Here is a 13,297-nt window from a genome sequence, read left to right on the forward strand (position 1 = left end):
GTTTTCTCTCGAGTATTAAATGTTGGTACTTAATGTGATAATAGGCTGCACAGGTGGCACTAGTGGTAAAGAACTTGCCTAGCAGTGCAGGAGACCTAAGAGATGTGGGTTTGATCCCTGGGTCGGGAAGATCCAGGGCATGCAACCCACTCCAGTATTCTTGCCTGGAGAGCCCCATGGACAGAGGAGCCTGCCAGGCTACAGTCCTTGGGGTTGCAAAGAGTCAGACATGACTGAAGTGACTTAGCACAACACAACGTGATAATACATATGACTTTTGCAGAGCCCCAGAGACCCTAGTGGGTGCTCTTTTAGAAACCCAGTCTGATCTTATTCTTTTCATTCAGTTCCATTTTAAGAACAGTGTCTCTGACTTTCCTCCTTAGAAATTCTATATTCCTATTTATGTGCCTTAATTAAGGATTCTTCCTCTGTGCTATCAAAGGCTTGGCAGAAGGCGGTAGGGAAACAGCCTAGTACATAATACCTAGAGACATGAGCCTGACTTTAGCTTCAGGCTGCTCTAGTGCAGACCAGATGACATCTTTCAGGGTCTGTTCTTCCATCGTTATTACTGGTTCCTTTCAGGTTAAACCCACGTGCAAGTCCAGCTCTATGTTGTCTTCTTTCCCCTAACCATCCCTCATAGCGGGACGCCAAGCCGTAAAGGCCTGGGAGCAGGACTGAATCAAGGCAGCTGGGTGGAAATAGGCATTTGAAGCTGTGATTACTGAGGTATTGTGATGTATTTCACAGGATGCTTAGATAAGCTTTCATGAAGCAGTTACTAGAAAAATATGTATGTTACTACTGAACTTATTAGTATCTTTCTTCAGAAGCTTTCCCATCACCTTTTCTGTATAAAGGAAAAAAAAAATTTCAAATAATATATCTGATAAGTTAAGCAGACGACAGTCTCCCATCCAGCATTTGAAACCACTACCAGTCAATGTGATTTTCCTCAGATCTTAAAACTGAGGGGAAATAGTTCCCAAAGCCATCTTGTTTATCTGTTTAAACTCTGAGCTGGCAATTCCAGAAAAATAAATGACCCAATCAAAAAATGGGCCAAAGATCTAAACAGACATTTCTCCAAAGAAGACATACAGATGGCTAACAAACACATGAAAAGATGCTCAAAATCACTCATTATCAGAGAAATGCAAATCAAAACCACAATGAGGTATCATTACACGCCAGTCAGGATGGCTGCTATCCAAAAGTCTACAAGCAATAAATGCTGGAGAGGGTGTGGAGAAAAGGGAACCCTCTCACACTGTTGGTGGGAATGCAAACTAGTACAGCCACTATGGAGAACAGTATGGAGATTCCTTAAAAAGCTGGAAATAGAACTGCCATATGACCCAGCAATCCCACTCCTGGGCATACACACCGAGGAAACCAGATCTGAAAGAGACACGTGCACCCCAATGTTCATCGCAGCACTGTTTATAATAGCCAGGACATGGAAGCAACCTAGATGCCCATCAGCAGACGAATGGATAAGGAAGCTGTGGTACATATACACCATGGAATATTACTCAGCCATTAAAAAGAATTCATTTGAATCAGTTCTAATGAGATGGATGAAACTGGAGCCCATTATACAGAGTGAAGTAAGCCAGAGAGATAAACACCAATACAGTATACTAACACATATATATGGAATTTAAAAAGATGGTAACGATAACCCTATATGCAAAACAGAAAAAGAGACACAGATGTACAGAACAGACATTTGGACTCTGTGGGAGAAGGCGAGGGTGGGATGTTCAGAGAGAACAGCATTGAAACAAGTATACTATCAAGGGTGAAACAGATCACCAGCCCAGGTTGGATGCATGAGACAGGTGCTCAGGGTTGGTGCACTGGGAAGACCCAGAGGGATGGGATGGGGAGGGATGCGGGAGGGAGGATCGGGATGGGGAACACATGTAAATCCATGGCTGATTCATGTCAATGTATGGCAAAAACCACTACAATATTGTAAAGTAATTAAACCTCCAACGAATAAAAATAAATGGAAAAAAGAAAAACAAAACTCTGAGCTGGTCATTTAGCTAATGAGCCTCTACAAAGCGATCAGCTGCAAGAATAGAACACATTTACTTTTGACAGTAAATGTGGTCCTGAACAGTAGAATCAGAAACATTATTTTGCTTATTTGAATTCTTAAGATACTGTGGATTTAAATTTTGAAGTGTTGAAAGAAGTGGAGCAAAACTTATCTTGGTTGAGAAAGCTGTTTCCTGTTCCGAGTAAACCCAGTGATTTTGTGAGTGACGATGGAGACAGGTTCTGCTCCCGCACATCCAGAGGGCTTTTTGCTCTTGGCTTTCAGAACAGTCTGTGTCAGTCATCCTTCGGGAATTTACACCAGAGCAGTTAATAAAAACAAAAGATGGATCCTTGTTTCTGTTGCATAGACCCTTCTCTCCCAGCCACATCTGCTCCTGTTAGGTTTGGAAGCATTGCTGACATTCTTAGAGCTTTAGCGGAGAAAGAGCCAAAGGACAGAAAAGAGAAATTTTATAAACACTGCATTAACAGCTCTGTTTGATATCATTACAAAAGTGGTTTTATTTTTCTTGTAGCATCTGAACTATTACATATGAACACTTTTACCAACATGAATCCTGTAGCCATTTTCCCATCTATAAATAGCATCTTAGAATAGAAGGTCTGGTGTCTGGGAGCTTGGAACATTTTGTTCATCTTTCCACAGCTGAGAGAATTTATGCTGGTGCAGGGGGTTTCTTTCTGTACCTCTAGTGGTCTGATGACTATCACCCTCTGCCTCAATGTTTCATCTATGAAATAAAGATTTATGGAACATTGCTTTATTATCCACAAGGGCTTTCTTTGTGCTCAGGGTCATCCATTTTACACACAGGAAAAACCTTAAATGAATCATGCAAAGTCACAGAAGGTGCAGTTAGTGAAGCCAGTCAGCCAACTCAAACCCAGCATTCTTTCCACTCGCCTGCAATCCCTGCAGCCAAGTCGATCCTGCCCTTTTCTCTCTGCTGCGAAAGAAGTGCTTGAAGTACAGCAATGTAACATAAAGGCATACCTGCTATACCTCAGAGTTTCAGTTCTTACCAACTATGGTGCTCTGTGTTGGACTGGGAGGTATAAATTATAGAGTTGCTAGAAAATAGAGGAGTTCTAAAGTCCCGGGAAAAGGATACGGCTTGAAGAGCAGGGAGCCTGGGAAGAGGCCCTGAATAGTGAGGGTCCCGTAGGAGAAGAGGAGGCTTCACAGCAGAGAGAAACAGAAGGAGCAGACCACCAGCTAAGAGCAGGACACGGATGCGGTGCTGCCACGGAAACTGAAGAGGGAACTGTCTGAGCAAGGGGGAACGTGTGGGCGGGTTTGCCGTCTGTGTCTTGGATCTGACCGCGTGGAGGGCGTGGGTGACCTTGACGGAGCAGGTTCACAGGGAGGGATGGAGCGTGTGAAGAGGGTCTGGACAGTGGGAAGTAGAAGGAGGTTGCCGGGAATTCCTTCTGCAGTTTGGCTGCGATGGCTGCACACAAGTGAGGTGGCTGGAAGGGACAGTGGAGGTCAGAGGGAGGGGGTTACATATGGCAGCCTGTTTGCTAATCAGAATAATCCCATAGAGTTGGACTGAGTTTGCTGGAGAGAGAGGTGGTACCGTAGGAGCAGAGTCTCTGGGAAAGTGCTATGGGAGGAGGTATCTGTGATGAGTATCCCTTGTGTGACAGATGATGGAGAAAAGGCCAAGGAAGAGATGATAACGCTGGAACAAAGGCATCTCACTGCCCAAGGAGAGCAGTGAAGCTGTGACAGAGCTGGTGTATAACATGAGGATGGTAGAGTTGGTGGTCTTGAATACAAGTGAGCTGGAAGGATGATAAAGTGAGTGGTCAGGGAAGGGAGTGGTGGAATTCAGATTTCAGAGGTTGTATGGCTTCTGTTGGCAGTCAGAACTGGGAAAAGGGTGACTGGGTTAGGTTGAGGAGTATGTTTGGGGGGGTCAAGGGGGTTCTTAGAGACAGAGAAGCCAGGTTGCATGAGTCTCAGGTACTTGCTGAAGACACTCAGGATGATAGCAGGACTCAGGGTGGTCAGGAAGGAGAAGAGTGGTTTTGAATATAGAAGGAAGTGAGCAGAGAGTGAAGATGGGAAAGCCAGCCGCCATAAACAGGACTTAGCAGGAGGAGGAAGAGGCCTGTCACTCACAGGGATGAACCCCTCCCCCTGGACTGTGCTGGCGTCGTCTGATGCAAGGGAGTAATTATGTGTAGGTTTTCAGAAGTTGGTGAGTTAATGTTTATAAAGTACCCACTATAGTACCTGTGTGGATGCATTTGTGCAGTCATGTTTGACTCCTTGTGACTCCATGGACTCTAGCCCATCAGGCTCCTCTGTCCATCGGTTTTCCCAGGCAAGAATACTGAAGTGGGTTGCCATTTCCTTCTCCAGGGGATCTTCCCAACCCAGGGATTGAACCTGAGTCTCCTGCATCTCCTGCATTGGCAGGCAGATTCTTTATCACTGTGCCACCTGGGAAGCCCACCATAGTGCCTAGTACATGCTAAAAAAAAATGAACAAATACTAGTTTGTGCAACCACCATGCACCCTAAAAACACATAGACCCATATCTAGTCACAAAACTAAAAGTCCCTGTGACTTTCATTATAAGCTTCATTATTATTTGCTTTAATAACATGACCATCCCTTACTGTGCTTTCAGTTCAGTTCAGTTCAGTGGCTCAGTCGTGTCTGACTCTTTGCGACCCCATGAATTGCAGCATACCAGACTTCCCTGTCCATCACCTACTCCCGGAGTTTACTCAAACTCACATCCATTGAGTCAGTGATGCCATCCAGCCATCTTATCCTCTGTCGTACCCTTCTCCTCCTGCCCCCAATCCCTCCCAGCATCAGGGTCTTTCGTGAGTCAGCTCTTCGCATGAGGTGGCCACAGTATTGGAGTTTCAGCTTCAGCATCAGTCCTTCCAGTGAACACCCAGGACTGATCTCCTTTAGGATGGACTGGTTGTATCTCCCTGCAGACCAAGGGACTCTCAAGAGTCTTCTCCAACACCACAGTTCAAAAGCATCAATTCTTCGATGCTTAGCTTTCTTTATAGTCCAACTCTCACGTCCATACATGACCACTGGAAAAACCATAGCTTTGACTAGACGGACCTTTGTTGGCAAAGTAATGTCTCTGCTTTTTAATATGCTGCCTAGGTTGATCATAATTTTTCTTCCAAGGAGCAAACGTCTTTTAATTTGATGGCTACTGTGCTTTACTTTTATTGAAGATGAGTCTGCAAAAGTATGTTAGTACCAAAAAATGCTACTGACCTAGCAAACTAACAGTGAAGAGGAATGACAGGAAGGCACACTTCTGCTTGTGTTACATTCCTTGAGTTCCTGAACAAATGAGAAACTTCGTCTAGATTTCAAATTTAGGAATAGTATCATTAGTCACTTTTTCATATACAATAACAAGATCAGTTAAATCCACTTAAAAAAAAAAATAAAAGATCTCCCTGTGTTATGAGATTTTAAAAATGGGAGAGAGTGAAGCAGGTGCTTCACCTCCCTGAGTTCACCTCCTCAGGGCAGGCCTGCATCCAGATATGGAGGATTTAGGAGGGGCCCAGCTGTTGAATCTTACTTAGCTAGTCAGTTATGAGATTGCTATTAATAATGGTAAACTTGGTTATGATTACTTTTATTGATTATGTGAACCTCTTTGGGGTGAGACGAGAATCTTACTTTCATTATCCTAGTGAAGCCAAGAGAAGCTTCCACATGATTAGATACACACACACACACACACACACACACATTTATATATATATCTGCATATTGGATATGCATACAAATTAGATACATTATGTAAATATTATACAATCCTGCAGTTCATACTCCCCTCCCCCAAAAAAATACCAACATATAAAGAGTTCCTGTATACCTCTGGGGATTGCAGTCTTAATCCCACGGATTGCAAATATGGTGAGTCAATCAGAAGAACACATAAATTCTAGAGTTTCCAGGATGCATTTGATTTTCAGCCTCAGAAAACTAGTCATCCAAGCCATGAGTGTGTTTTGTCCAGTCTGCTAATCCTGACAATCTGTCATCTGAGCATTTGTGACTCCATTCACGAGTATGAAAGCCTCCATGTTGTATGAAAAGTCCTTATCCAGATGTCACTACCCTTAGAAAAAACAGGGAAGGGAGCAAAAAAAGGGAAGAAGAGACTAGACATGGCGATTTTAAAAAGCATCCTGAATAGAATGCGTCCATAGGTGAATTCCAGGCGATCCCATCCACGTGCTTCCCTTGCAGGCAGACACAGTCAGCTGCTAGGAATGACCAGGGTGTGTAAACACTAAGGAAATGCCCAGAGTCATGGTAGTAAGTTCCTCCTCCATCCCTCCGGTGCAGACCTGCCATGCCCTGCAGCCCCGTTAAGGCTGCACCGACGCTGCAGTCGCCTGGCTCACCACCAGTCAAGGAAAGGCCTTCCTTACCGGAAGCATCTGAAAGCCGCTGGCTCTCAGCAGCACTGGTGTTGGGCCAGACAGGGCTGTGTCACACTGCTTCCAGGGGCTGACCCCAGGGCCCCTCCAAGCGAAACGCTGCCAAAACGCATTTGCAACTAGAAAAATCATATTCCTCCAAAGACTTTACGGAAGTTGGCAGATGGAGAGCTGCCGTGGGGACATTATAAAGTATGCCGTCTGAGCTGTGAAAGAAACCTCGTGTGCTGTAACCATCACCGTGGGGCAAACCTGCGCACGTGCCGCAGCCGTCTGACAGCGCAGGCTTTGTGTTTAGGGAGGCGCCGCGCTCGTCTCTGGAGAGGAGGCCCACGGTATTATCCTGTCTTGAGTCCTTGGCACATGCTGGCCTCTCTGCTGTGAAAAGGCATCCTGGCCTTTTTCTGCCCAGCAGACACCTGTCCCAGCTCCCCAGACATGGGCCCTCGCCTCTGCAGGGCTCTCTGTAGACAAGCGCTGGTTCGATCCTCTTGTTGCACTCTCCATGCTGGGAGATTAGTGGCCCCTTATTCTTTGTGGTTAGGCAGGTAGTCAGTCGCGGCCCTGAGGTTTTGGCTTGCTATCCCTGTGATCTGTAATGGAGCCTGGCGCCAGATGCTAGTAAAGCCCCGACAGACGAAGGAAAAACTTCATCCCTCCAGTGGCCGCAATAGTAACTAACGAGGTGTTAAAACTGCAGGTGTTGATCTAGGCTTGGAAGGGTCACAAAGAGTTGCGTGTATTTACTATTTCAGTCAAATATCAATAAATATCACTATTGAGTTAATCAAGAGGAAAGAACAGAGTGAAATTGGCAGTGATTAGATGCTCAAATGCTCCTTAAACACTGCTATCACTGAAGTGTTAGGAATGCAACCATACTTTATAAGACATATCCTATCATTAACTTTATTAAATATTTTAAACATCTCAATTTGCATATATACATGATTGATAGAATTGTTACAGAAGAAACTGACCGTTTCTTTGAACAAGCCTTAGTTAACAGATGAAGGAAACTGAAGCACCAGTTTGAAGGGAAATTGAATGACAAATGAACTTGAGATACTCGTGTTCCACTTTGACATTTAGAGGGAAAAATGTTCTAAGCATCAAGCTGAGGCCTGGCTTACCTAATATAATTGATGATTCCACAAAACAGTGGAGTTAGAAACTGGTAGCAAAGCACCAATAGATACCATTTTGAAATTATTGTGTTGAATCTCATTAGGGAATTCTATAAAATACAAATTGTTCTATACACAGTTTAAGATGGCTGGGAAACTGCATTCAGGAACAAGAAAGAGCATATATCTCATCTTTTAAATTCATATTTACTTGTATTCATTATTTCTGAGGGAAAAATAAATAGAAAATGGATGCTTAGTAGTTAGAGAATTGTTTATTTCAGAACAAATGACTTTGAAGAGTATGACTCCCAAGTTCTTTTCCTGAGTTACAGATTCAATTTTTTTTTTTTCCCAATATATAATACTATATATGGTTTGGGCTTCATGCGGTCTTAACTGTTGCACTCTTCATGGTGGTGCGTGGGCTTCAGTCTAGTTTAGGCACGAGGGCCCAGTGCTGCTGCGGCATGTGGGATCTTAGTTCCCCGACCAGGGATCGAACCTGCGTCCCCTGCATTGGAGGGCTGATTGTTAACCACTGGACCACCAGGGAAGCCCCTGGATTCTTGACTTGTCTTAGATGGCTGTTGTTAGCCTGATTACGAGATTCTCGGTTTAATAGCAACTCCTGCCCTCAGTTCTCCCACCCCTGTATGTTGTTGAGTTACACAGATTTGTCACTAGTCCCATTTTCAGGTTAATTTTAGAACACTTGCCATCAAGCTAGAATAAAGTGATTATGAGCCTGGATGGTTTTGGTTTGGCCACGTGCACTTATCTACCCTCCTGCCTGTCAGTGAACTGTGTACCAGTTACTTCTACCCAGAGCAGCACGACTCCCCAGTAAGTGGAGAGTGTTGGAGCAATGTGATAATCAGCATGAGTCTTACTCTTGATTCTTTGGACACATTATTTTGACAAAATAAGTTTTGAGGATTTAGCTATTTTTAAAAAGTGGGATTTGTTCTTGTTATAGCTAACAGTTGTGCAGCATGGCCTTTTCTGTTAAATTAGCACAGGATTAAGTATATTGAGGATAATTGTGTAGGGCTGGTTCGGGTCACTCAGCCCTGGAATGGAGCCAGGCAGTAAAAACAGGAACCCCTGGCAAGTTCCCGCCCACTAGGTGTCGTTCAGGTATAGAGCATTGCTTTTATATTAGCAGGAACGAGCCTTGTGAACTCTTATAAATGGTTGTTTCTGTGTTTTCCGTAAACAGTACTGATCTTCTGCACATTGTTCTTTTGCTGCTTTCTCTTTAAATAGATCCAGAACAGGGCAGGTGCGAGGTGAGGTCCATGATGCACAGCGTCAGCTCAGCCAGCACTGCAGCCTGGCCTTCCCAGTGTCTAACCTCTCAGTAAATACAAAATTAAAATTTTAAACATAAAACCAACTTTAAAAATAGGCTTTTATGTTCACTATTTTAAAAAGTTCCCAATAGCTTCAAAGGATTTCACACATCCATTTAAAATCAGAATTTTCGGCATCTAAGCCCCTTGGAAAAGGAGGGAGCATCCCCCAACCAGCCCTTTAACTGGAAACTCATCCTATAGACTCTGCTGTACCTTAGAGAGAAGGTTACCTCTCAGTGGAAAAATCTCATGTTTGCATTAGTGCTGGCATGATATATTGTGCCCAGTTCCTCTAACATGCATAGCTTCTATAGGAAAAGAAATTTGGAGGCTCAGCATGTGCAATAAAAGCTACCATGATTGTTTTTCAGCTGTTACTTTTTATATGTTTTCATAACTTGGATGTGGTAACCTCTGGTGAGTGATAGGATCAGTTTGAGATGGCATTGAGGGCTTATTCTCAACATATAGCGAGGGACTGAGCGGATTTGTTGACCTAATATAGATTGCGATGTCTTGGGTTTGTTCAGATTTACATGGACAGCTTCTGGGGATAAGAAGGCAGTGAGGCAGCAAGGTGGGCCTCCGAGCACAGTGTATCCAGGACGCTGTGAAGCAGCACTTTACAGCATCTCTGCAGCGATAAGGAAAAAGCAAAGATGAGTGGCGGAGAAGTGCAACCCAGGAGTTTTAATAAATACCTTCACACTTGGCCTCTGGAGCTAACACTTGTCAACAGCGTGTTTAAAAAGACGGTAGCAATTTCATGATTGCCTGCAATGAAGTTTGGCACTGGAGTGTTTTTTAAATATGCAGCCTAATAAAAGTACTGAGGTAAATAAAACGATTGGGTTTGTTCCTTGAAAATTAGGGCATGTGGTGCTTAAGCATCGAAGTCATTCATACATACTTTAAGGTAAAACTTTCTGATAAATGCCAAACCTCTTGAAATGGCAGAAAGCCTATGTGACTCTAAGTTGAGCGCAGTAATAAGTTCTTTGAGGTGCAGCGTATGCTCAGGTCCTCTGAAGGGGAGCCCGCCTTTGTGATTAGGTCAGCCTGAAAAGCATTTGGCTGTTGTTGACCTTACTGTTCATTGTCCTTTCTGCCAAGGTGTCTGAGCGTTTGAGTCAACCAGGAGTGGCGATCGGTTTGGCTTGGACTCCCTTAGGCGGGGAAATCATGTTCGTGGAGGCAAGCCGGATGGATGGCGAAGGCCAGTTAACTCTGACCGGCCAACTGGGGAACGTCATGAAGGAGTCTGCACACCTCGCTATCAGCTGGCTCCGCAGCAACGCCAAGAAATACCATCTGACCAATGGTGAGTGGCCCGCCCCGCGGTCGGGGCGGGGGTGGGGGGGCGTGCTCAAAGCCGTGGGCAAAGAAGAGCCTTGGGCTCGTGACCCAGGCGGTGTCCCACAGTTCTGAAACAGAGATAAAGGAGAGCTTTAAATGATCACTTACACCCTAAAGCACAGACCTTTGCTTTTGAACTGCAGTGGAAATTCTAGTTCCCAGTTGAAGACTGTTTGACTGGAACCTGAGCTGGAAACTGATTCCAAGAGTTTGTTTTGTTTTTCCTTCTACTGAGAATAGAATGAAGCTGTTCTTCCACACCCCCACTTACACTGCCCACTAATATTTTGAAGGATTTATTTACCCCAAACATTCATTTTTATCTCTTTGGTTTTCTTTTTTCAGAGAAAGAGAAAACCGGTTTAATTTTTCTACATCAAAATCTTTTTTCCTTTCTTAAAGCTTCTGGAAGTTTTGATCTTCTTGAGAACACAGACATCCATCTGCACTTCCCAGCTGGAGCTGTCACAAAAGATGGACCATCTGCTGGAGTCACCATAGCAACCTGTCTGGCCTCACTTTTCAGTGGGCGGCTGGTGCGTTCAGATGTAGCCATGACTGGTGAAATCACACTGCGAGGTCTTGTTCTTCCAGTAAGTATGAAAAAGCCTATTTATATGTTTTTTTTTTATTTTTTAGTGTAAAACTTTTATTAATAGTATTTTAAAATCTAAATTAATAGTGGTTTGCCATCTTCCTATAAATGGCTTAGTTTTTACATACATATTTTTTATATCTGCAATTCAGATTTTAACATTTTGATCAAATAAAGGAAAAACTGATGATTTTCCCCATGTATTCCCTTCCACTAAAAAAAAAAAACTTGCTGACAGGGAAAAGACACCAGTGTGGTCACCAGAAATATTAGCTGTTCAGGTGAAGATTGGAGGCTTTGTTCTAGTTAGTGAATTGTTAAATATGTAGCGTGTGTGTGCAATGGGATGTGGCTGTGTATTTTATTTTGACTGCTCGAGTCTTCACTGCAGCACCTGGGCTGCTCTTGTGGTGGAGCACGGGGAACGCATGGGCTTGGTAGTTGTGGCGGCAAGCTTAGTCACCCCATGTGGCATGTGGGATTTCAGTTCCCTGACCAGGGATCAAACCTGTGTCCCCTGCACTGGAAGGCTGATTCTTAACCACTAGACCACCAGGGCAGTCCTGGACGGTAGCTGTTTTTAAACTTTCAGCCCAGTTCTCACCTTTGAAATTCCTTCGAGACCTCCTATCCTCCTATAGATAATTTAGATTACTGTAATTGATAGATTGGTAGAAAAATTTATAGAAAAGAAGTAGTATAAAATGGAAGTTTGTAGTAAAGACCAGCCATTCTTAATTGCTAATTGTTGAAAAACTTATGTACATAAGAGGCTTTAGGGTTCCAGCTTATATGGTAACTACTTGTAAAAACACTGAAAAATGCCTAAAACTTGAGAGATCATTTAGAGATTTAAGTCATTAGATAGCAGTACCACTCTACATTAAAGTTATGGCAGATTTACTAGCAAACTGAGAAGAAAGGAAATGTCCTTTATTCTGAGAACACCTCTGTTTTAATGAAGTAATGGTGAAAGTAGGTCATAGACTCACCAATTAAGATCACTAACAATGCTCTCAATTCTATGGGTTTTTAAATTTAATTCAACCAGGAAGTCATATCCTAAACTGTGTTTATGTTCTGTATTCAAGAGGAATGTTGATCTCTTTTCTTCACATTGCCCCGGAACTATTGCATTTCTAGTGACTTGTGGTTAACACTAGCTGTACTACTAAAAGGAAATGAGCAAGTGCTTTAGCAACCATAAACTCTTTAGTTTCATAGTTCAAAATGGTAAGCTAAGAGAAGGAGTAAATTTTAATGGTCAAAAATGAGTGGGGAGCCATCAGCTGATAGTTCAGCCAACTTCTAGAAGATAGAAGTATCCCAACTGATGTAGCAGGATTGGAGATAGAGACATTCTTCCCAGCAGGAACCTGGTGAGAAGTACTGGCTCAGAGCCAGAAGGTTCAGACCAGGAGAACAGGAAGGGGATGGGAGACAAAAACCAGGGCATTCATTGACATCTCCACAGAACAAATGGTTCTTCAGCTTGGTCCCCTGCACTCAGAGCACATCACACCCAGGCAAAGGCTTCCCCACCCCCCAGCCACAGCAACTCTGAGGAAGCCTTCAGTTTTAAACTATTACATGAGACATGGAGAGAAGCAGCAGCATTTAAGAAAAAGACCTGCTAAGGCTAGAGAAAACATAATTCAAGAACAGAGGATAAGACAAAGCTCTTAAATTTAAAATGATGGGTTTAGGAATTGCTCAAAGAACTAGTCAGAAAAAAATAGAAAAAAACCAATCTGACAGATCCAGCATCTAACTAAACAGAAAATGGAATAGAACAAATTGTCAAGGAAATAACGAGACATTTCCTAGAATTGAAGGCTGTGTTCAGTTTGAAAGGACCTAAGAAAGATTGAAAGGACCAACTCAGGAAAAGGAATGCATCCTCATGACTTTCCAGTTCATCAAGGACAAAGCTTACTCATTGATGACACTAGATATATATACAGCACCTTCAAGACCCTGAGAGAAAATGATTCTTAATCAAGTCTTGTATACACAGCCTTCAGTTCAGTTCAGTTCAGTTGCTCAGTTATGTCCAGCTCTTTGCGACCCCAATAACTGCAGCATGCCAGGCCTCCCTGTCCATCACCAACTCCCAGAGTCCACCCAAACCCATCTCCATTGAGTCGGTGATGCCATCCAGCCATCTTATCCTCTGTCGTCCCCTTCTTCTCCTACCCTCAATCCCTCCCAGCATCAGGGTCTTTTCCAGTGAGTCAGCTCTTCGCATCAGGTGGCCAAGGTATTGGAGTTTCAGCTTCAACATCAGTCCTTCCAGTGAACACCCAGGACTGATCTCCTTTAGGATGGACTG

General features: G+C 43.5%; 1 protein-coding gene across 2 annotated transcripts in view; it reads left to right on the forward strand.

Moving 5' to 3' along the window:
• LONP2 (lon peptidase 2, peroxisomal) overlaps positions 1-13,297 on the forward strand; it is an 84,162-nt gene that overhangs the window by 69,590 nt on the left and 1,275 nt on the right. Inside the window, exons 13-14 of one of the 2 annotated variants that reach the window (XM_065925273.1) lie at positions 10,128-10,335; positions 10,716-10,963. In XM_065925273.1, coding sequence (XP_065781345.1) covers positions 10,128-10,335; positions 10,716-10,963 — 456 coding nt within the window. The remainder of the gene's footprint in view (positions 1-10,127; positions 10,336-10,715; positions 10,964-13,297) is intronic. The other variant, XM_065925274.1, reaches the window with a different exon arrangement.

Source organism: Muntiacus reevesi, chromosome 2 (assembly GCF_963930625.1).
Source record: "Muntiacus reevesi chromosome 2, mMunRee1.1, whole genome shotgun sequence".
In the NCBI taxonomy this organism is placed as follows: Eukaryota; Metazoa; Chordata; class Mammalia; order Artiodactyla; family Cervidae; genus Muntiacus; species Muntiacus reevesi.